The 23,869-nt window shown below is 45.0% G+C and overlaps 1 protein-coding gene across 1 annotated transcript; it reads left to right on the forward strand.

Annotated features, from left to right (window-relative positions):
- On the forward strand, positions 1-23,869 carry LOC118385917 (ATP-dependent RNA helicase DDX18-like). The gene is made up of 14 exons (XM_035773159.2): positions 1-205; positions 723-911; positions 1,045-1,272; positions 2,364-2,499; positions 2,736-2,836; positions 3,779-3,978; positions 5,198-5,312; positions 5,436-5,575; positions 5,892-6,053; positions 7,435-7,587; positions 7,733-7,846; positions 7,958-8,014; positions 22,925-23,102; positions 23,326-23,869. The coding sequence occupies exons 1-14, from the start codon at positions 16-18 to the stop codon at positions 23,469-23,471; spliced, it is 2,109 nt and encodes a 702-aa protein (XP_035629052.1). The 5' UTR covers positions 1-15; the 3' UTR covers positions 23,472-23,869.

Consider the following 23,869-nt stretch of genomic DNA (forward strand, 5'->3'; position numbering starts at 1 on the left):
CAGTAGGTGGCGGTAATGCACCTTAACGTTGGATGCCAATCACCGATAAACGCCACCGAAGAAGAAGAGTTCCACGTGTGTGAGTGCTCAGCTGCCATCATGGCAGATCTTCAGATGAGGCTTCTTCGGCAGAAAATCCAGAAAAGAAGCGTAAAGAACAAAGAGCGAAAGCTACTTCAGAAACGGAAACAGGAGGAAGATAATGGTAACTGTTTTTCCAGTACTGAAATCATTGTCGACAAGTTGTATTGACACTTTATCGCGCTAGGCCACCTCGAAGCAAGGCTAGGTAGCTATTACCCTTGTTAGCTACCCTAACTAGCTAGTATGTCTCTGATGGATGTTTCTATATCGGAAATCACGCATTAAAGACAGTATTTTCGTTCATACACGTAGCTAAATCAACGATCGTAAAGAAAATGATCCCCATTCCGTTAGCTTGTGGTGTTTTTATAGCTAGCTACTTACTACACTACTGCTTTTGAAAAAAAGCTAACCTTAGACATAAGCGAAACATTGTAGTACATTGTTGGCTTTGATACGTTGATCTCTTCCCGTTATTGATATCTGCCAGATTTGAATGAAGTTCCCAAAACAGTCAGTCAGGTAGCTAAGGTTTGCTGCCACCTAGCTAGTTCGTTGAATGATAGCCTAGTTGGTTTTTTAAAATCACATATATATATATATATATAATTATTCTGTGTAACGTACGTTGTTCACAGACGACGCAAACGGACTTCCAGAGGAGTGTTGTGATGAAAGGAGTCAGGTGGCCACAGCAACGTCAAAGCCACAGAATGCCAAACCCACGAATAAGCAGCAAAAAGAGAAGAATGGGAAGGCAGAGGTGGACACAGAACATTTTGTCAAGAAGAAAAATAAAAGAAAGCTCAACACCACTGAACAGCCAGGTAATGTTGTGTACCACTCAGTCATTTATTAGAATGGTTGTTGGACCGTTCACAGGTAAATGGCTATAAGTGTCAATTTCCCAAGTTAGTGAATCTTGTCCATGTCAATGAATATTTAATGTTTCTAATGTAGGTGTGAAAAAAGCTAAGAAGGAGCAGGAGGATGTGACAGAGGAGGAGGAGGATGCGACAGAGGAGGATGCTGATCAGACCACAGACAAACCCACACAGCCTCTTGAACAGGGAGATGAGGGGGGTGATGATGAAGAGGGAAGTGAGGATGGGGCAGAGATGGGGGAAGGAGAGAAGTTTGAGGATACTGAGGAGGAAGATGAACCGAAGCTCCCATCTGGCTTGACAGGTATTCCATGTTTAATGATATAGAAGCCTTTGCACAACCAAACGTTAGCCTTGTCAGTTGTGCATGTTATGTGTAGCAATCATTTCTCAGTCTTAGATATGGGCCAGGAACTATTTACAATTGAGCTTCTGCCAGCATACAAATATGTATAATAGTCTGTGTTTTATCTTCCTGGTAACCATGGTCCTTTACTGTAGGTAATCCCCAGTCAGTCTACTTGCTGTGTTCTGTGTTAGTAGGGATGGGCATTTAAAATGATTTCACTATTTATAATAACAGAAGTTAGTTTAAAAAAACAACTTTTAAACAAGTTGGGCAGGGGCCAGCGGTGTGTGAGACACCAGAGGGAGAGGCAAAAAAGTAGCCACTGACTCACGCTAGTTAGACAAACGTGTAAATGGCATAGGTTATCTATCATCCCATCTGGCAGTGCCTGTCTCTACTGTATCAAAATGATGTAAATAAGCTAGCTAAGATAGTTAGATGTTAGCCAGCCAGCTAGAATAGTTGAGGCTATTTCACTGCACTCCCCGTTCCTTGTCTATAACATTCCATTCAGAATCAACCACAGCCTACCTGTCGGTTGCTCATTGTGGCCTGCGCCTTCTCATTTATCTAACTTAATTCTGGAATTTTACGTCCATTTTTCATTGATTAGTGATCTCCCACTTCACATGGTGTCTCTGACTGTAGTGCGAACAACAACAAGCTACACGCAACGTGTGAAACTTGTGTAGGCTATACGGAAGCCTGTCTTTTTATTGGGCGCATGTCTTGAAAATTACTTTCAAGCGTTTGTTTTATTAAATTAAGCATTTCAAATGTCATTGTATATCTGTGTTTGTGTAGCAATGTCACATAGATAATTTTATTTAATTGAGACGAAACCTTTTCATTGTTAAAATAGGCCTATGATTTTAATTTTTTTATGAATAGACCTGCTCTCGCAAGTAGGCCTATTCAAATACCAATGTCAGTTTGGATATTAGAATAACCGTGCCCATCCCTATGTGTTAGTGCTAGACTAGAGCCTTTCCATGCCAAAACCCACAGAGGTGTGGGAACTGTTAACTGTGGTTTCTGTATCTCAGGTGCGTTTGAGGACACGTCGTTTGCCTCTCTAGCGCCTCTGGTGAGTGAGAACACTCTAAAGGGTGTGAAGGAGATGGGCTTTGAGCACATGACTGAGATCCAACACAAAAGCATACAGCCCCTATTGGAGGGAAGGTACGCCTACAGTTTATCTCCAAGTTTCATGTTAGGCAGAATCGCCACCTGTTCACGTATCCCTGCATCTCTAAAGCAGAGCTCTGTAAAATCCATCCAGAACCACCAAAAGTTGGTGACTTGCATCCTAGAATCAGCCCTACAGGACTGATAAAGGACTATGTAGGCTAATATTGTTTTGACTTGATGGATGACTCCCCCTTTTTATATATATATATATCTTTTGACTCTTCTAGAGATATCCTGGCTGCTGCTAAGACTGGCAGTGGTAAAACCCTGGCCTTCCTCATCCCTTCCATCGAGCTCATCTACAAACTTAAGTTCATGCCCAGAAATGGTAAGATTAGTAGATTACTTCAACCGTCTATATTGGTTCAATGTTATGAACATTGTGCATCATAATGCTACAAGCTTCGCGTGCATATCTATGGATTTTTAGAGCAGTGGACACATTTTGGTAACATGATACCTCGCCGGTCCATGCATTTCTCCCAGATAGCAAAGTTCACAAGGGGGTGATGGCAGAGATTTTTCTGTTGAAAACATCATCACAACTGTAAGCTAATTCAAGAGAACTAACTGCATATTTAAATAATAGCTAGGCCTACATGTAATGAAAGTTAATGTTTGATTTACATGACCATGTTTTGTGCCTGCTAGTAAGGTGTAGGTTACTTAGCATCCCACATGTCACCCATGTGAAATAATTTAATAATAATAATCTTCAATTTATTCGCTCCCATATCAGCTAAAAATAGAGAAGGCACGTGGCTACCCGCTGTTTTTACCGTTTAGCTGTAGTTATTACTTCACAACAAAATGCCTTTTTGGGTGGATTCCAGTAAGGCTACAATGTTTGGTTTATTGTTTGAATAGTTGCTGAGGTTATATTTGGTTATCAATGCTACTTTCATGCGCAGCCTGTTGATCAGATCAAGGAACCAAGTGACACCACTGCCCCCCCCCCCCGAAGCATATTACAAGGAGCCGCCCCTTTTTGTGACTAAAAACGACATTTCAACACTGCGCTATGCTCTGTCTCTATTGTCTCCGTAGAGTGTGTAGGCATTCACAGATATGAAAGGACTGGGTAGGAGTAAGAAATATGGCAATGTTTTGACTTAACTCTCCTGTAGACTAGGCACAATGTCCCTCATTCCCTTTCACCCATCCAGTCTTACTAGCTCTGCTAACATCAAAGGTGTAGGATCTAAAGAAAGGGCCTAGGAACTGAACTGAAATGTGCCTGAGACGCGGCCCTGCTCCCCACTATCCTAAGGTACAGGCGTGGTGATCTTGTCCCCAACGCGCGAGTTGGCCATGCAGACGTACGGCGTAATGAAGGAGCTGATGACCCATCACGTGCACACCTTCGGCCTGATCATGGGCGGCAGCAACCGCACGGCCGAGGCCCAGAGGCTGGCCAATGGCGTCAACATCCTGGTGGCCACGCCCGGCAGACTGCTTGACCACCTCCAGGTAACCATGGTGATAAGAACCGTAACTGTATTCATTTATATCTAAGTTGGGACCAGGTAACCTCTGAGCACCGCAATGTTGACTAAGGATCAGATTGAACACTGAAAAAATATATATATAAACGCAACCCATTCAAGGTTTTACTGTGTGTTAGTTCATATAAGGAAATCGGATGACTGGGAATACAGATATGCCTCTGGGAATACAGATATGCATCTGTTGATCGGACCCCCCCACACACACACAAAAAAAAAGGGTTAGGGAGTGGATCAGAAAGCCAGTCAGTATCTATCTGGTGTGACCATTTGCCTCATGCAGCGCATAGAGATGGCAATAGCAATATAAGTTACTTTAAGATGGAATTTTGATGAACCACATGACATTGATTTTTAGATATGAAGGCTTTATTATAAATTAAACTGTTCCATGAAAATCGTAACTGGCACGCAGATTAGTAGAAATGGTACGATAACTTGGCACTCCAATTGGAAAAGGTTGGTGGAAACTTCAGAAGCGTAATGGCAGAATCTGCGAAGGCCAGCCGCAGGGGGAGGATGGTCAGGAACAGTTTTTCTTTCCCCTTTCTGATTAGGCTATATTGATCTCTGCTCCCTCTTCAATAATTTCTTACTTTAAGCACTGCAATTAAAAGTTATCAGCCAAACATATCGTTTATTTTATATTCAAACAAAGTTATGAAACAATGAATGTGCAAAAATTGGCAGGAGAGCACATTCTGGGGAGAGACGCGCCTTGTGCATCTTAGCCACACAGCCCCTCCTTGACTCAACTTTTTTTTATTATACCAAAGACACGTCTTCACATACTTTAGACCTTAGGAATACTCTCAAACAGTGTCATTTCCAAAGCAGTAGCCATTTATGGAAAACCAATGCAATTTTGAAACCAATGCAATTTCACTTGTTTCCAAAATGTTATCAAATTGCTTGGCATGCCAAAGCAAATACCCTTGCTTGCGGTGCCTGTGCTAGACTGTGCCATCCCCGCAGCCTCCACAATGGATCAGTCCACTGAGACTGGTGTGAATCAGACAAGTGTGTCTGCCATAAAATAAATACAATTAATTTGCGACCACTCAACAAAACAAATCTGGCGACCAAATAATGGACCAGTCGACTAAATGGGACCTGGATTTTTGCACACATTCAGTCCTGGACTCCTTTTCATTTGTTTCTCTCCACCCCCTTGCTCTCTGTAGAATACTGCTGGCTTCATGTATAAGAACCTCCAGTGTCTGATTATTGACGAAGCTGACCGTATCCTGGAGGTCGGCTTCGAGGAGGAGCTGAAGCAGATCATCAAACTCCTGCCAAGTATGTACCCACCTCATGGCTATAACCGTCCATGCACATACTGTACCATGGAGTTTGATGATGCTATTTGTCTGTATGTGTAACTCCCAGTGTTTAACATGTTCAACGTGCATTCCTCCTCAGAGCGGAGGCAGACAATGCTGTTCTCGGCCACCCAGACCCGTAAGGTGGAGGACCTGGCCCGTATCTCCCTGAAGAAGGAGCCCCTCTACGTGGGTGTGGACGACAACAAGGACAACGCAACCGTGGACGGCCTGGAGCAGGTAAACAAAACGACAAACTGCTGCAGAGTGACGATACTCATGCATGATGTGCCAGGGGGTCAGCTTGTTGTAGCTAGTTAAGTGGATAGTCGTCACTTGTCCCAAGACTCAAAGTATCTGAAAGTAGCAAAGCTTTAATGTTTTTGGTTTGAGTATTGGGTCGTTTGAGACCTTGCCGTGTCTCATCCACGGCAAGGTTATAGGTAAACCTCACATCAGTTAGAATGTGTACATCAGACAGGGATGTGGTTCTCTGGTTGTCTCTGGTGCTTCAGGGATGCGTGGTCTGATATATAAACATTGTCTTGGTTTTCAGGGCTATGTGGTGTGTCCTTCAGAGAAGCGCTTCATGCTGCTCTTCACCTTCCTGAAGAAGAACCGCAAGAAGAAGCTTATGGTGTTCTTCTCATCCTGCATGTCGGTCAAGTTTCACTACGAGCTGCTCAACTACATTGACCTGCCTGTCATGGCCATCCACGTGAGTTGTCACCTCTGTCATTAAGAAAGCTAAACTATTATGCGTGTTGGGTTCTTGAGTCTATTAAACCATGCTCATTTCATGCTTATCTTTATATTATAAAAATAAATTTAAAAAACATGTGTTTTATAACATTTAGGCAAGTTATCTGGCTAACTCCTTTGTAGTATACTGGTCAGGGTTGTAAACATTAGGGCACACCATAGCAAAGCGTTTTGCAAAAGTAAACAAAATTGTGTGTTCTATAGGACAAGTTCAGATAGTACCTTCCCGTTTCTGGCGGTTTATCTGTTTAGTGCCTGCTGAACATGACACAACTCACTTTATTCACTTGTCTCAGGAAGTTATTCTGGGCCCTTTGAGTCTAAAAGACACTCAAGCCATATACACCACAGGTGATAATTACGCCAAAACTAAAATATGATTAATCTGTGTCTCGGGTAACAGCAAGATAGTTCCAAGACTAGCAACATATTGCAGGCTACACTCTGTCATAAGTTTTCAGGCTGTTATCTGACTCAATTTAAGCTTTGCTACAGTGAACCCCAGTCTGACTCCACAAGGCATTCTCTCGCATTTGTCTGCTGCAGAGATGACTGGTACAATCACAATTGGGTCTAAAAGCCTTAAACCATTATAGCACAATCATATGTGCTATGATATGAACAAATATTGTGCTGTGGCATTAAACATTAACATGCTGTAATAAGTTTGGCAAAAATGTCAATCAATGACAGATTTCTTGAGTTAGATTAATTCAGACTATTTTGGCTACGGAGGACAAAGGAGAAAAGGGACAAACATTACTATTACTGCTTTTTCTCATTTTTCAAGCGATGGTCTTTTATTTAATTTTTTTTACCCAATTTCGTGGTATTCAATTGGTAGTTAGTCTTTGTCTCGTCGCTGCAACTCCCGTACGGACTCGGGAGAGGCGAAGGTCGATAGCCATGCATCTTCCCAAACACAACCTAGCCAAGCTCCACTGCTTCTTCACACAATGCCCACTTAACCTGGAAGCCAGCCACACCAATGTGTCGGAGGAAACGCCGTACACCTGGCGACTGTCCGCGTGCGCCCGGCCCGCCGCAAGAGTCGCTAGTGCGTGATGGGGCAAGGCATCCCTGCCGGCCAAACCCTCCCCTAGGCCAATTGTCCCATGGGTCTCCCGGTTGCGGCCGGCTGCAACAGAGCCTGGACTCTAACCCAGAATCTCTAATGGCACAGCTAGCATTGCGAAGGTCTTTTTTAAGGGAGTATGCTAACATGCACGTTCAGTTCGCCTAGCCAACCGAACCATGCGGAAGCCTTCAGCAGGCATCCTCTGTGGTCACTGCTGTCTGTGGCTGACGTCTAATCTCCTTTTGCTTTGATCTCTCAGGGGAAGCAAAAGCAGACCAAGCGTACCACCACCTTCTTCCAGTTCTGTAACGCCGACTCAGGCATCCTGCTGTGTACAGATGTGGCGGCCAGAGGCCTGGACATCCCTGAGGTGGACTGGATTGTCCAATATGACCCCCCAGATGACCCCAAGGTACCTAGTGAAGTTTGATTCACTGTTTCATGCAGCTTTGACATTAGCCATAAATAACACCTAGTCTATAGGCATCTCTAGCCAATGCCTCAGGGAAGCATTCACATTGTTTTCCATCTTCTTTATTTATTCCCTCTTTTCCTAGGAATATATCCACAGGGTGGGCAGAACGGCTCGCGGGATCAACGGCATAGGCCATGCCCTCCTAATCCTCAGGCCAGAGGAGCTGGGCTTCCTGCGCTTCCTCAAACAAGCCAAGGTAAGACTCTAACTCAACCATCTCTCATTACCTCAACCCAGCAAAACCAAGAAAAACATGCAAAAAATGAAGTCTTTCAGCAGCAATATGTTTGTTTTTATCTTGCCACAGGTTCCTTTGAGTGAGTTTGAATTCTCTTGGGCAAAGATCTCTGATATCCAGGGTCAGGTAAGCTATTCATCCACATTTTATTTCTGCATGTGAATCAGAGCTAACTGACATCACATCTGTCACGTGGACTGCAACGGCTAATTCAATATTCAGTTCAAGTCATAAGCAACTTCTTCCTTTTGAATAGGAGTTAACTTCTGTTACATACTCCCCAACGTATTTATTTGGGTAATGAAACTAAAACTTTTTTTAATTTGGCTCTATACTCAAGCATTTTGGATTGGGAGATTAAATGTTTTGAGGTGACAGTAAAGAACATCTTTTATTTGAAGGTATTTTCATATACAGTGCCTTCAAAGTATTCATACCCTTTATTCCACATTTTGTGTTACGGACAGAATTCAAAATTGATTAAATTGATAATCACACTACCAAAACAAACTGCAAATGCATCTAACAAGTTTGTATCCATGCTTGATGTAATCATTGCGTTGCTAGGAATATGGAACCGAATACTAAACTTTTGGCCACTTCAATACACAAATGAGAGGACTAGATACATTGTGCTTTCTTTTCTAAAAGGTTGAACATATACAGTGCCTTCAGAAATTATTCACGCCCCTTTACTTTTTCCACATTTTGTTACAGCCCGAATTTAAAATGATTTACATTTAGATTATCACAGATCTACACACAATATCCAATGACATCAGTGGAAATTTGTTTGTAGAACATTTTTGAAATTCATACATTTACAACAGAAATGTCTTGAGTCAATAAGTATTCAACCCCTTTGGTATGACGAGCAAAATAATTCCAGGAGTAAAAATTTGCTTAACAAATCTCATAATTTGCATGGACTCGTTCTGTGATCAATAATAGTGGTTAACATGATTTTTGAATGACTACCCCATCTCTGCACCCCACGCACATGGAGCATGGTGAAGTTATTAATTACACTTTGGATGGTGTATCAGTACATCCAGTCACTACAAAGATACAGGCGTCTTTAACCCTGTTGCCAGAGAGGAAGGAAACTGCTCAGAGACTTTACCATGAGGCCAGTGGTGATTTTAAAACAGCGTTTAAATGGTTGTGATATGAGAACTGAGATTGGATCAACAATATTTGAGTTACTCCACAATACTAACCTAAAATACAGAGTGAAAAGGAAACCTGTACAGAAAAATAATATTACAAAACATGTATCCTGTTTGCAACAAGGCACTTAAATAGTACTGCAAAAATGTGGCAAAGAAATTCAATACATTTGTCCTGAATACAAGGTGTTGTGTTTGGGGTGAATCTCACACATCACTGAGTACCACTCTTCATATTTTCAAGCTTGGTGGTGGTTGCATCATGTTATGGGTATGCTCGTAATTGGCAAGTACTAGGGAGTTTGTTAGGATAAAAATGCAGCTATAACGGAATGCAGCTATAAGCACAGGCAAAATCCTAGAGGAAAACCATGTTCAGTCTGCTTTCCAACAGCCACTGTGAGACAAATTCACATTTCAGCAGGACAATAACCTTGAACACAAGGCAAAATCTACACTGGAATTGAGGTTATTATTTATAGGGGTGCCAGGTAGGTTGTGCCTACCAGAGAAAACATTGGTTTCTCCTTTTAGTTTGGGTGGGAATGAGTCCCATCTGGTCCGTCAAGTCTACACCAATACAAAGGACGTATGTAAAAGTCAGGATGGAAATAAACTTTTCATAAACCCTTAAAACATTGAAAAGAACTTCAAAAACAACTATATTCTGTTGCGTGGGTTGTATTAGCAACAACAATGATTACACACACACATATAATAATATCACAATGAGTTCTGGTTCCTCCAGAAATGTCCTGTACCTCGGGCCTAAAAAGAGTCCTGCCCGGTAAAGGAGTTCAGTGAACTCAAGTGACTTTTGTCACGCGATGTTTGTCCGTTCATTCCGTGTAGCGTAAACCCAGTATTAAACATACAATCAATATAACAATTACTTTACCACAGAACCTTAAAGCGGATCAACTCTTAATTAAGTCCTCAACTACCACTAACTACACAAATCACAGTATACATCACATCCAAACAAATGAAATACCGTATACAAAAAGGTGGTAGTCAGTCGGTCAGTCAGACAATCCAATCCGCCAATAGATCTCCAGCGGAGAAAGGCCACGAAGAACGGAGAGGTGTAGTCCAGGGACGCAAGAGTGGATCCGATCCTGGGTAAACTCTCTTAGGCTACAAAACACACGTTTAACGGCAACAAAACAAACGGAATAGAGAAGCTTCGGAACTGAGGGTTGAACACATCCTCATGCACGTCTCCATCACAACCCCACTTTCGTGCAGCTGATGCTGGCTATTTAATTGGGAATTAAAGGGAAAGCGCCCTATTGGAAGGAGCTGCACTGAGACGGTTCAGAAAAATTCAGGGCCGTCACACACCCCTCCCCTGGAAAAAGCCGACCATTGCCCTGGAAGGCACATCTTGGTCGGGGAAACCGAGAAAGGTCTCCTCATCACTTTCCTCTACAAAAATATTCATTACTTTTTGGAGCTCACGCTCCTCAGCTGAGGAGTCACAGGCCTTAAGGTGCGAGACTTCTGGGTCTGGGAATCCGAGAAAAGTATCCTCACTATCCTCTTCAAAGATATCCAGGACCTTGCGGCGCTCAATCGCCTCCAATTCCTCAGCCGAGGGGTAACAGGCCTTAAGGCGTGAGACATGGACGATGCGCATATCTTCACCTGTGTCCTCTTTCACCACTCGGTAGTTCAAAGGGCCCATCTGCTCCACAATCCTATATGGTCCTTGCCATTTAGGAGCGAGCTTGGCCGAGAAGAATTGTTCAGCTTTCGAGTAAGGATGAGAGCGAAGCCACACCCGATCACGAAGCTGGAACTGCATGTCTCGTCTGTTCTTATCATAATTTCTCTTCTGCTTGAGTCGAGCCTGGATCATGTTCTTTGAGACAAGAGCTCTCAAGTCATGGAGATGGCCTACCTGGTCATAGCAAGCAGCGTCTGGAGTAAGCTGCTGGGGCTGTAGCACCATATCCAAGGGTCCTCGGAGAGGACGACTTAGGTTCAGCTCTGCAGGTGTGACTCCAGTGGACTCTTGCACAGCAGAATTCAGGGCAAATCGAAACTCGTGAAGGTGCTTGTCCCAGTGTTTGTGCTGGGTCCCTACATAGGAAGCAATCATTGTCTTCAAGGTTCGATTTACTCTCTCAGTGAGATTGGTCTGTGGGTGATAGGCCGTGGTCAACTTCTGCCTCAGGTTCCATCTTTGGCAGGTCTCCTCAAAGAGATCAGAGACAAATTGGGAACCTCGATCAGACAGGATGTAATCAGGCACTCCCCAGCGAGTCAGGATCTCTTTCGTAAGGATGTTAGAGACGGTCCTTGCTGTGGCCTGACGCAGGGAAAAGAGTTCCACCCACTTTGAATAGTAATCAACAAAAACAAGTATGTACACATTCTGATTGGAGCTTCTAGGAAATGGACCCATCAAATCCACTCCTAACATTTCCCAAGGTCGGGTAACCACCGTTTGCTGCAACTTGCCAGCAGGCTTTCTACCTTCTGGTTTGTACATTTGACAAACCTGACAATTTCGGATGTGTGACTTCACATCCATGCTCAGATGTGGCCAGTAGAGTAACGCTTGCAACCGCTTGTAGGTTTTGAACCTGCCCAAATGACCAGCTAATGGGTCTTCATGGAAATGTTGAAGCAGTTGTAGGCGTAGAGTGTCCGGTATGTACATTTGGTAGAGTGTTCTGTGAGGTAGTTGTACGACTCGGTAGACTTTATCTTCAATGATGGTCAGCTTTGTGGTAGGATTGACCATCTTTTCTCCATCTTCCAGGATAGTCTGGTACAAAGCCTGTACTTCTGGATCATCCTGTTGAGCTTTCCATATTGCCTCATCAGAGATGGGAAAGTCTGTTTTGGGCGAGTCTCGACTGCTTGACAGGACAGTAGCACATGTAAGATCAGGGCCACCGTTATCACAAGTAGGAGCTCTGGACAAGGCATCTGGAACAGTGTTGTATTTTCCTTTCCTGTATTCCACTGCAAATGTGAACTCTTGCAACCGTAGAGCCCATCTTATGAGTCTGGTGCTTGGTTTGTTGGTCTTGAACACCCACACAAGGGAGGAATGGTCAGTGACCACAGTGAAGTGTCTTCCCTCCAAGTAGTACCTCCACTTTTCCAAAGCCCAGACCACTGCAAGGCACTCTTGCTCTGTTGTGGAGTAGTTCCGTTCTGCTCCATTCAATGTCCGACTGGCGAACGCTAGCACTTCTTCAGTGCCAAGTCCAGTCTGTTGGACTAGGACAGCACCAAGTCCAACATCACTTGCATCAGTGTAAACAACAAAAGGGCAATCAAAGTTGGGATGACCTAAAATGGGAGGTGTGACGAGATGTCGTTTCAGGGTTTCAAAGGAAGTCTGGCACTCTGCCGTCCATTGGAATTTCGCTCCTTTTCGCTTCATCGCGTTGAGGGGTTCTGCCACCTGGGAGAAGTTCGACACAAACCGATGGTACCATCCAGCCATACCAAGGAACCGTTGAAGGGCCTTGAGTGTGGTTGGCACAGGGAAGTCTTGTACAGCCTTTGTCTTTTCAGGATCCACATGAATGCCGTCGAAAGACACAATATGGCCAAGGAACTTCAGGGAGGTTTGGCAGAAGTTGCTCTTCTTCATATTTAAGGTCAGACCAGCTTCTCTTAGCTTGTCCAACACTGCTTGAAGATCTTGAAAGTGTCTTTCTCTGTTCTGAGAGTAGATAATTATATCGTCCAGGTAGACGAAACAGATCTTCCCTTTGAGCTCACCTAACGCAATCTCCATGAGTCTTTGGAAAGTGGCAGGGGCATTCTTTAATCCAAAGGGCATCACCTTAAAGGAAAACAAGCCCTCGGCACAGACAAACGCAGTCTTGTCCTTGCTTTCCTGGTCCATCTCAACCTGCCAATAACCACTATTGAGGTCAAGGGTAGTGAACACAACAGCGCCAGACAATGACTCCAGGATCTCATGGATGGTGGGAAGAGGATAGGCATCAGTCTGGGAAACATTGTTGGTCTTCCTATAGTCCACACAAAATCTAAGACCACCAGTCTTTTTTGGGATGAGGACAACAGGAGCAGCCCAGGGAGAGGAGGAACGTTCTATTATATCTTGGGTTAACATATCATTTATGAGTCCCTTTTGGATGATTAGCTTCGCTGGGGACAAACGATATGGCTTTTGCTTGATCGGCATTTCCTGTGTAAGGAATATTTTGTGCTTCAGGAGCCTGGTGCGTCCCAGCTTTGAAGTACATACATCAGCATTATTCTGCAGCTGTTCCAACAGCCTTAACTCCTCTGGCTGTTCCAGCTGAGCTCTTCTCACAGCCTGTAAAAGGAGATCGTCAGAAGGATTATCGAGGGTTAGTGGTACCGGAGCAATGGCAGAGAAGACTGCCACATTTGAACCCCAATCATGTAACTTCATAGCTTCTGATTGGAAGAAATGCTTCTCGCTCGGATTGTATGGAAACCAGTAGCAATTGTGTGCGATATCAATCTGGACACCACTGAAGTACATGAAATCAATTCCCAACACGACAGGAAAAGCAAGGTTCCTGGTTTGTAGGATAACAGAAGGAATCATATAGGAGCGGTTACACAGGCGGAACTCTACCTCACTCCATCCAAGTGGTCGTCTAGCCTCACCATCAGCCAGATAGAGTGGACCTTCTGTCCACGGCTTCAAGTTGTATTGTGGACCGTTAACCTCCTTCCACAGTTTCTCATTGAGCAGTGTGTAGGATGACCCGGTATCCAAGATGGCTCTTCCTGTCCATGGGCCTATGGACAGGGGTAACACCAGTTGGTGCGGTATTAACTGAAAGGAAGGGGATGTCGATGGGGGCGTAGGCAGTGACTCTTGGGGTTTCAGCTCTGGTTAAAGCACCCAGAGAAGGATGGTCATTGCTGCGAAGAGAGTTAGGTGTGTTGGCCTGTTGTGATTTGTGGTTTCTGGAAGGGTTTACTTGATACGGTCTTGGACATGTAGCTGAAGAATGTCCCTTTTGGCTACATCTCCAACAAAACATGAGAGGGGTCTTGGCTGGAGACTCTGGCTGTTGTTGATGGTCTGTCTTGGGTAACTGTTTGGGTGTCTGTTTCTTTCTCTGGTCATATTGCTGTTGGCATTCTCTGTCCTTCTCAAACTGCTGTCCCAAGCGAACCAGTCCATCGACAGTGGTGACTCGTTCTCGGAGTTGACTGGCTAGTAGTGGGTTGATGTTCTTCAAGATCAATTTAATGACCTCTTCCTCCTCAATGCCAGGTTTCCACCTTCTGCACAGGGAGTGGTAACCGTATGCAAAGTCACGGATACTCTCTTTCTCTCCTTGTACTCGATTTCTGACTCTGTCTGCCAATTCATCTGTGTAGTCCTCAGATAGAAATGCAGAGGAAAACTTGGCCTCAAAGTCAGCCCAGGAGGTAGTGGTGAGACGTGCCACATCCCACCAGTCTCGAGCTGTTCCATGCAACACATTCCTCAATGTGGCAAGGAGTTCTTCGTCAGCCAGGGGATTGAGGGCAAGAAAGTCACGACATCTTTCTAGATACATTAGCGGATCAGGACTGTCATCTTTTTTCCCAAAGGTGGGAAATTGCAATTTAATGGGCATCGCCCCCACATGAAGTCTACTCAAATCACCATGAACAAACGAGCTAGGAGGGATTGAGGAAGTAGAGGGGAGGGCGTTATCGGACAATGAAAATGAACACCAGGATGCATGGTGGATTGCATCCTGCAAGGGGTGGCTGCAGCATGGCCTGGTCTTGGCTGTTCAGAGGTGCCAGCTTGGCCCTCAGTGGTCTGAACTGAAGTGGACACCAGGGAAACTCTGTGTAAGGAGTTGTGCCTAATGGAGGCCATGTCCACAGACACGTCATCCAACATTTTAACACAATTAGAGAGCTCTGTCTGCAAGTGGTCTACAGTGTTAACCATGGGAGAAAAAACAGAATTAACGTCCTTGAGGACCTCAGTGTGGTGATGTTGCAGGCGCCATTGGAGAGTGGCAGTGAGTTGGTTTCGTTGGTAGTCAAACTGCCTGTCCATGGCACCAGTCATTTCCCGTCTTCCACTCTCACTGAGCTCTGTCAGCGTGTGGGTTAGAGTGCTCAGTGAGTTTCTGAATTCCATGGCACTCTGTTGTTGCTCTTCCCTCAGACATTTGAATTTATGGTGGATAAGAGTTTGGAGATGTTGTTGAGTCCGACGAATATCAAGGATGTCACCTTGAAGTTGTAAGACTACAACCTCTGGAGATAAACCAGACAATGGAGGAAGGTTGGGTGTCAGAGGGAGGACTAGCTCAGTACTTCCACACAGATCCATGTCAATAAGTGAGTAACTGGTTAGACCTCCTGTGGCCTGTGGCTCAGGCCGAGCATTCAGATTCCCAGGGCTCTGGCCCAAATCAACTCCATTATCTCCATTCACATTATGATTTGTATTGTCAGCTTGATGGTCAGAATGGCCCTGTGTATTCCCATTGACAGGTATGACATGGATGAGCACATTATCTTGGGGTGAATCCATTGTTTTAATTCCACACAAAATATTTGCTTTGGTTAGTTCTCAATGTTGAGCTGTCCCATCTGGGGTGCCATTTTTTATGTAACGGTTTTGACTTGAGGTTATTATTTATAGGGGTGCCAGGTAGGTTGTGCCTACCAGAGAAAACATTGGTTTCTCCTTTTAGTTTGGGTGGGAATGAGTCCCATCTGGTCCGTCAAGTCTACACCAATACAAAGGACGTATGTAAAAGTCAGGATGGAAATAAACTTTTCATAAACCCTTAAAACATTGAAAAGAACTTCAAAAACAACTATATTCTGTTGCGTGGGTTGTATTAGCAACAACAATGATTACACACACACATATAATAATATCACAATGAGTTCTGGTTCCTCCAGAAATGTCCTGTACCTCGGGCCTAAAAAGAGTCCTGCCCGGTAAAGGAGTTCAGTGAACTCAAGTGACTTTTGTCACGCGATGTTTGTCCGTTCATTCCGTGTAGCGTAAACCCAGTATTAAACATACAATCAATATAACAATTACTTTACCACAGAACCTTAAAGCGGATCAACTCTTAATTAAGTCCTCAACTACCACTAACTACACAAATCACAGTATACATCACATCCAAACAAATGAAATACCGTATACAAAAAGGTGGTAGTCAGTCGGTCAGTCAGACAATCCAATCCGCCAATAGATCTCCAGCGGAGAAAGGCCACGAAGAACGGAGAGGTGTAGTCCAGGGACGCGAAGAGTGGATCCGATCCTGGGTAAACTCTCTTAGGCTACAAAACACACGTTTAACGGCAACAAAACAAACGGAATAGAGAAGCTTCGGAACTGAGGGTTGAACACATCCTCATGCACGTCTCCATCACAACCCCACTTTCGTGCAGCTGATGCTGGCTATTTAATTGGGAATTAAAGGGAAAGCGCCCTATTGGAAGGAGCTGCACTGAGACGGTTCAGAAAAATTCAGGGCCGTCACACACCCCTCCCTGGAAAAAGCCGACCATTGCCCTGGAAGGCACATCTTGGTCGGGGAAACCGAGAAAGGTCTCCTCATCACTTTCCTCTACAAAAATATTCATTACTTTTTGGAGCTCACGCTCCTCAGCTGAGGAGTCACAGGCCTTAAGGTGCGAGACTTCTGGGTCTGGGAATCCGAGAAAAGTATCCTCACTATCCTCTTCAAAGATATCCAGGACCTTGCGGCGCTCAATCGCCTCCAATTCCTCAGCCGAGGGGTAACAGGCCTTAAGGCGTGAGACATGGACGATGCGCATATCTTCACCTGTGTCCTCTTTCACCACTCGGTAGTTCAAAGGGCCCATCTGCTCCACAATCCTATATGGTCCTTGCCATTTAGGAGCGAGCTTGGCCGAGAAGAATTGTTCAGCTTTCGAGTAAGGATGAGAGCGAAGCCACACCCGATCACGAAGCTGGAACTGCATGTCTCGTCTGTTCTTATCATAATTTCTCTTCTGCTTGAGTCGAGCCTGGATCATGTTCTTTGAGACAAGAGCTCTCAAGTCATGGAGATGGCCTACCTGGTCATAGCAAGCAGCGTCTGGAGTAAGCTGCTGGGGCTGTAGCACCATATCCAAGGGTCCTCGGAGAGGACGACTTAGGTTCAGCTCTGCAGGTGTGACTCCAGTGGACTCTTGCACAGCAGAATTCAGGGCAAATCGAAACTCGTGAAGGTGCTTGTCCCAGTGTTTGTGCTGGGTCCCTACATAGGAAGCAATCATTGTCTTCAAGGTTCGATTTACTCTCTCAGTGAGATTGGTCTGTGGGTGATAGGCCGTGGTCAACTTCTGCCTCAGGTTCCATCTTTGGCAGGTCTCCTCAAAGAGATCAGAGACAAATTGGGAACCTCGATCAGACAGGATGTAATCAGGCACTCCCCAGCGAGTCAGGATCTCTTTCGTAAGGATGTTAGAGACGGTCCTTGCTGTGGCCTGACGCAGGGAAAAGAGTTCCACCCACTTTGAATAGTAATCAACAAAAACAAGTATGTACACATTCTGATTGGAGCTTCTAGGAAATGGACCCATCAAATCCACTCCTAACATTTCCCAAGGTCGGGTAACCACCGTTTGCTGCAACTTGCCAGCAGGCTTTCTACCTTCTGGTTTGTACATTTGACAAACCTGACAATTTCGGATGTGTGACTTCACATCCATGCTCAGATGTGGCCAGTAGAGTAACGCTTGCAACCGCTTGTAGGTTTTGAACCTGCCCAAATGACCAGCTAATGGGTCTTCATGGAAATGTTGAAGCAGTTGTAGGCGTAGAGTGTCCGGTATGTACATTTGGTAGAGTGTTCTGTGAGGTAGTTGTACGACTCGGTAGACTTTATCTTCAATGATGGTCAGCTTTGTGGTAGGATTGACCATCTTTTCTCCATCTTCCAGGATAGTCTGGTACAAAGCCTGTACTTCTGGATCATCCTGTTGAGCTTTCCATATGGCCTCATCAGAGATGGGAAAGTCCGTTTTGGGCGAGTCTCGACTGCTTGACAGGACAGTAGCACATGTAAGATCAGGGCCACCGTTATCACAAGTAGGAGCTCTGGACAAGGCATCTGGAACAGTGTTGTATTTTCCTTTCCTGTATTCCACTGCAAATGTGAACTCTTGCAACCGTAGAGCCCATCTTATGAGTCTGGTGCTTGGTTTGTTGGTCTTGAACACCCACACAAGGGAGGAATGGTCAGTGACCACAGTGAAGTGTCTTCCTCCAAGTAGTACCTCCACTTTTCCAAAGCCCAGACCACTGCAAGGCACTCTTGCTCTGTTGTGGAGTAGTTCCGTTCTGCTCCATTCAATGTCCGACTGGCGAACGCTAGCACTTCTTCAGTGCCAAGTCCAGTCTGTTGGACTAGGACAGCACCAAGTCCAACATCACTTGCATCAGTGTAAACAACAAAAGGGCAATCAAAGTTGGGATGACCTAAAATGGGAGGTGTGACGAGATGTCGTTTCAGGGTTTCAAAGGAAGTCTGGCACTCTGCCGTCCATTGGAATTTCGCTCCTTTTCGCTTCATCGCGTTGAGGGGTTCTGCCACCTGGGAGAAGTTCGACACAAACCGATGGTACCATCCAGCCATACCAAGGAACCGTTGAAGGGCCTTGAGTGTGGTTGGCACAGGGAAGTCTTGTACAGCCTTTGTCTTTTCAGGATCCACATGAATGCCGTCGAAAGACACAATATGGCCAAGGAACTTCAGGGAGGTTTGGCAGAAGTTGCTCTTCTTCATATTTAAGGTCAGACCAGCTTCTCTTAGCTTGTCCAACACTGCTTGAAGATCTTGAAAGTGTCTTTCTCTGTTCTGAGAGTAGATAATTATATCGTCCAGGTAGACGAAACAGATCTTCCCTTTGAGCTCACCTAACGCAATCTCCATGAGTCTTTGGAAAGTGGCAGGGGCATTCTTTAATCCAAAGGGCATCACCTTAAAGGAAAACAAGCCCTCGGCACAGACAAACGCAGTCTTGTCCTTGCTTTCCTGGTCCATCTCAACCTGCCAATAACCACTATTGAGGTCAAGGGTAGTGAACACAACAGCGCCAGACAATGACTCCAGGATCTCATGGATGGTGGGAAGAGGATAGGCATCAGTCTGGGAAACATTGTTGGTCTTCCTATAGTCCACACAAAATCTAAGACCACCAGTCTTTTTTGGGATGAGGACAACAGGAGCAGCCCAGGGAGAGGAGGAACGTTCTATTATATCTTGGGTTAACATATCATTTATGAGTCCCTTTTGGATGATTAGCTTCGCTGGGGACAAACGATATGGCTTTTGCTTGATCGGCATTTCCTGTGTAAGGAATATTTTGTGCTTCAGGAGCCTGGTGCGTCCCAGCTTTGAAGTACATACATCAGCATTATTCTGCAGCTGTTCCAACAGCCTTAACTCCTCTGGCTGTTCCAGCTGAGCTCTTCTCACAGCCTGTAAAAGGAGATCGTCAGAAGGATTATCGAGGGTTAGTGGTACCGGAGCAATGGCAGAGAAGACTGCCACATTTGAACCCCAATCATGTAACTTCATAGCTTCTGATTGGAAGAAATGCTTCTCGCTCGGATTGTATGGAAACCAGTAGCAATTGTGTGCGATATCAATCTGGACACCACTGAAGTACATGAAATCAATTCCCAACACGACAGGAAAAGCAAGGTTCCTGGTTTGTAGGATAACAGAAGGAATCATATAGGAGCGGTTACACAGGCGGAACTCTACCTCACTCCATCCAAGTGGTCGTCTAGCCTCACCATCAGCCAGATAGAGTGGACCTTCTGTCCACGGCTTCAAGTTGTATTGTGGACCGTTAACCTCCTTCCACAGTTTCTCATTGAGCAGTGTGTAGGATGACCCGGTATCCAAGATGGCTCTTCCTGTCCATGGGCCTATGGACAGGGGTAACACCAGTTGGTGCGGTATTAACTGAAAGGAAGGGGATGTCGATGGGGGCGTAGGCAGTGACTCTTGGGGTTTCAGCTCTGGTTAAAGCACCCAGAGAAGGATGGTCATTGCTGCGAAGAGAGTTAGGTGTGTTGGCCTGTTGTGATTTGTGGTTTCTGGAAGGGTTTACTTGATACGGTCTTGGACATGTAGCTGAAGAATGTCCCTTTTGGCTACATCTCCAACAAAACATGAGAGGGGTCTTGGCTGGAGACTCTGGCTGTTGTTGATGGTCTGTCTTGGGTAACTGTTTGGGTGTCTGTTTCTTTCTCTGGTCATATTGCTGTTGGCATTCTCTGTCCTTCTCAAACTGCTGTCCCAAGCGAACCAGTCCATCGACAGTGGTGACTCGTTCTCGGAGTTGACTGGCTAGTAGTGGGTTGATGTTCTTCAAGATCAATTTAATGACCTCTTCCTCCTCAATGCCAGGTTTCCACCTTCTGCACAGGGAGTGGTAACCGTATGCAAAGTCACGGATACTCTCTTTCTCTCCTTGTACTCGATTTCTGACTCTGTCTGCCAATTCATCTGTGTAGTCCTCAGATAGAAATGCAGAGGAAAACTTGGCCTCAAAGTCAGCCCAGGAGGTAGTGGTGAGACGTGCCACATCCCACCAGTCTCGAGCTGTTCCATGCAACACATTCCTCAATGTGGCAAGGAGTTCTTCGTCAGCCAGGGGATTGAGGGCAAGAAAGTCACGACATCTTTCTAGATACATTAGCGGATCAGGACTGTCATCTTTTTTCCCAAAGGTGGGAAATTGCAATTTAATGGGCATCGCCCCCAGATGACGTCTACTCAAATCACCATGAACAAACGAGCTAGGAGGGATTGAGGAAGTAGAGGGGAGGGCGTTATCGGACAATGAAAATGAACACCAGGATGCATGGTGGATTGCATCCTGCAAGGGGTGGCTGCAGCATGGCCTGGTCTTGGCTGTTCAGAGGTGCCAGCTTGGCCCTCAGTGGTCTGAACTGAAGTGGACACCAGGGAAACTCTGTGTAAGGAGTTGTGCCTAATGGAGGCCATGTCCACAGACACGTCATCCAACATTTTAACACAATTAGAGAGCTCTGTCTGCAAGTGGTCTACAGTGTTAACCATGGGAGAAAAAACAGAATTAACGTCCTTGAGGACCTCAGTGTGGTGATGTTGCAGGCGCCATTGGAGAGTGGCAGTGAGTTGGTTTCGTTGGTAGTCAAACTGCCTGTCCATGGCACCAGTCATTTCCCGTCTTCCACTCTCACTGAGCTCTGTCAGCGTGTGGGTTAGAGTGCTCAGTGAGTTTCTGAATTCCATGGCACTCTGTTGTTGCTCTTCCCTCAGACATTTGAATTTATGGTGGATAAGAGTTTGGAGATGTTGTTGAGTCCGACGAATATCAAGGATGTCACCTTGAAGTTGTAAGACTACAACCTCTGGAGATAAACCAGACAATGGAGGAAGGTTGGGTGTCAGAGGGAGGACTAGCTCAGTACTTCCACACAGATCCATGTCAATAAGTGAGTAACTGGTTAGACCTCCTGTGGCCTGTGGCTCAGGCCGAGCATTCAGATTCCCAGGGCTCTGGCCCAAATCAACTCCATTATCTCCATTCACATTATGATTTGTATTGTCAGCTTGATGGTCAGAATGGCCCTGTGTATTCCCATTGACAGGTATGACATGGATGAGCACATTATCTTGGGGTGAATCCATTGTTTTAATTCCACACAAAATATTTGCTTTGGTTAGTTCTCAATGTTGAGCTGTCCCATCTGGGGTGCCATTTTTATGTAACGGTTTTGACTTGAGGTTATTATTTATAGGGGTGCCAGGTAGGTTGTGCCTACCAGAGAAAACATTGGTTTCTCCTTTTAGTTTGGGTGGGAATGAGTCCCATCTGGTCCGTCAAGTCTACACCAATACAAAGGACGTATGTAAAAGTCAGGATGGAAATAAACTTTTCATAAACCCTTAAAACATTGAAAAGAACTTCAAAAACAACTATATTCTGTTGCGTGGGTTGTATTAGCAACAACAATGATTACACACACACATATAATAATATCACAATGAGTTCTGGTTCCTCCAGAAATGTCCTGTACCTCGGGCCTAAAAAGAGTCCTGCCCGGTAAAGGAGTTCAGTGAACTCAAGTGACTTTTGTCACGCGATGTTTGTCCGTTCATTCCGTGTAGCGTAAACCCAGTATTAAACATACAATCAATATAACAATTACTTTACCACAGAACCTTAAAGCGGATCAACTCTTAATTAAGTCCTCAACTACCACTAACTACACAAATCACAGTATACATCACATCCAAACAAATGAAATACCGTATACAAAAAGGTGGTAGTCAGTCGGTCAGTCAGACAATCCAATCCGCCAATAGATCTCCAGCGGAGAAAGGCCACGAAGAACGGAGAGGTGTAGTCCAGGGACGCAAAGAGTGGATCCGATCCTGGGTAAACTCTCTTAGGCTACAAAACACACGTTTAACGGCAACAAAACAAACGGAATAGAGAAGCTTCGGAACTGAGGTTGAACACATCCTCATGCACGTCTCCATCACAACCCCACTTTCGTGCAGCTGATGCTGGCTATTTAATTGGGAATTAAAGGGAAAGCGCCCTATTGGAAGGAGCTGCACTGAGACGGTTCAGAAAAATTCAGGGCCGTCACTCTGAAGGCACTATTTCAAAATGCCCTCAAATAAAAGTTGACATTCTATACTGTCGCCTCAAACATTTGATCTCTATTCCAAAATGCTGTGGTATAGAACCAAATATAAAGTTTTAGCTTCACTGTCCAAATAAATACGCAGTGGAGTGTATGCAATTATCTGACAAGCCTTGAAATCTCAATGACAAATCCACAGAAAGGTTTGTAGTTTTCTCAATTTGTTATTTGCAGCTGAATAAGCTGATTGAGAAGAACTACTACCTGCACAAGTCAGCCCAGGAGGCCTACAAGTCCTATGTGCGGGCGTACGACTCTCATTCCCTCAAAGCGATCTACAGTGTCAACACGCTCAACCTCCCCATGGTTGCACAGTCTTTCGGCTTTACTGTGCCTCCCTACGTCGACCTCAGTATCCTTTTCTACAGCCAAGTGCCTGGGCATATTTTCACCAATGTCGTTTCTGAAGGGTTGCAATCGCCTTACTTTGTTTGTCAATGTCTGTTGTCAAACATCCTTTATTCCATCCCTCTGGCACCCCCCACCCCCTCTCCCAGGTCGTAACGATAAAAGCCTTCTCAATTGGTCAATTCAGTGCAGTACAGTGTTTCCCTTAACCCAGCACTCCTCTCCAGACGTTCACAGCAAAGGAGGACTGAAGATGACGAAGAGGGGTGGAGGTGGCGGCTTCGGCTACCAGAAGGGCAAGCCCGCTCACAAAGCCAAAATCTTCAAGCACGTCAACAAAGGCAAGGGGGACAAGAGGCAATTCTCACGCTGACCTGCGGTCCTTGGGGGGCCACCACAAAATGGCTTCCTGACCTGGACGCACTCCCCTCTCAATCTCTATCTTATCTAGAGACCCTGTAATGGGCGTCATGTCTCGCTCCCTATTTGTATGTGTTAGAACAGTCTCTTGCTACCTGTCGGAGGCCCAATTTCCGCTTCAATGCCTCCACCTGTCTTTCTGGACAGGTATTTTGTATCTAGTGACAGGACTCTCTGTGGGCTAATAACTGTTGAGACAGCCCCTGCAGTCCTTTACTCACAGAAGATGTGGATTTTTAAATATGGACTGTCTTTGATTTAATTATACAGAACTGTACATTGCTAAATGTATTTCCATGATTTTCATCCTTCTACTTTACTGGCTAATTAAAACGTTTATATACACCCACA

The sequence above is a fragment of the Oncorhynchus keta genome, chromosome 7, assembly GCF_023373465.1.
Source record: "Oncorhynchus keta strain PuntledgeMale-10-30-2019 chromosome 7, Oket_V2, whole genome shotgun sequence".
Lineage (NCBI taxonomy): Eukaryota > Metazoa > Chordata > Actinopteri > Salmoniformes > Salmonidae > Oncorhynchus > Oncorhynchus keta.

Excerpts from the sequence above, each read along its gene's own strand:
- LOC118385917 (XM_035773159.2), top strand. The coding sequence starts at position 16 with ATGCACCTTAACGTTGGATGCCAATCACCGATAAACGCCACCGAAGAA. Across the intron at positions 2,500-2,735 it reads CAGCCCCTATTGGAGGGAAG|AGATATCCTGGCTGCTGCTA; the intron begins GTACGCCTACAG and ends TGACTCTTCTAG. Across the intron at positions 2,837-3,778 it reads TAAGTTCATGCCCAGAAATG|GTACAGGCGTGGTGATCTTG; the intron begins GTAAGATTAGTA and ends CACTATCCTAAG.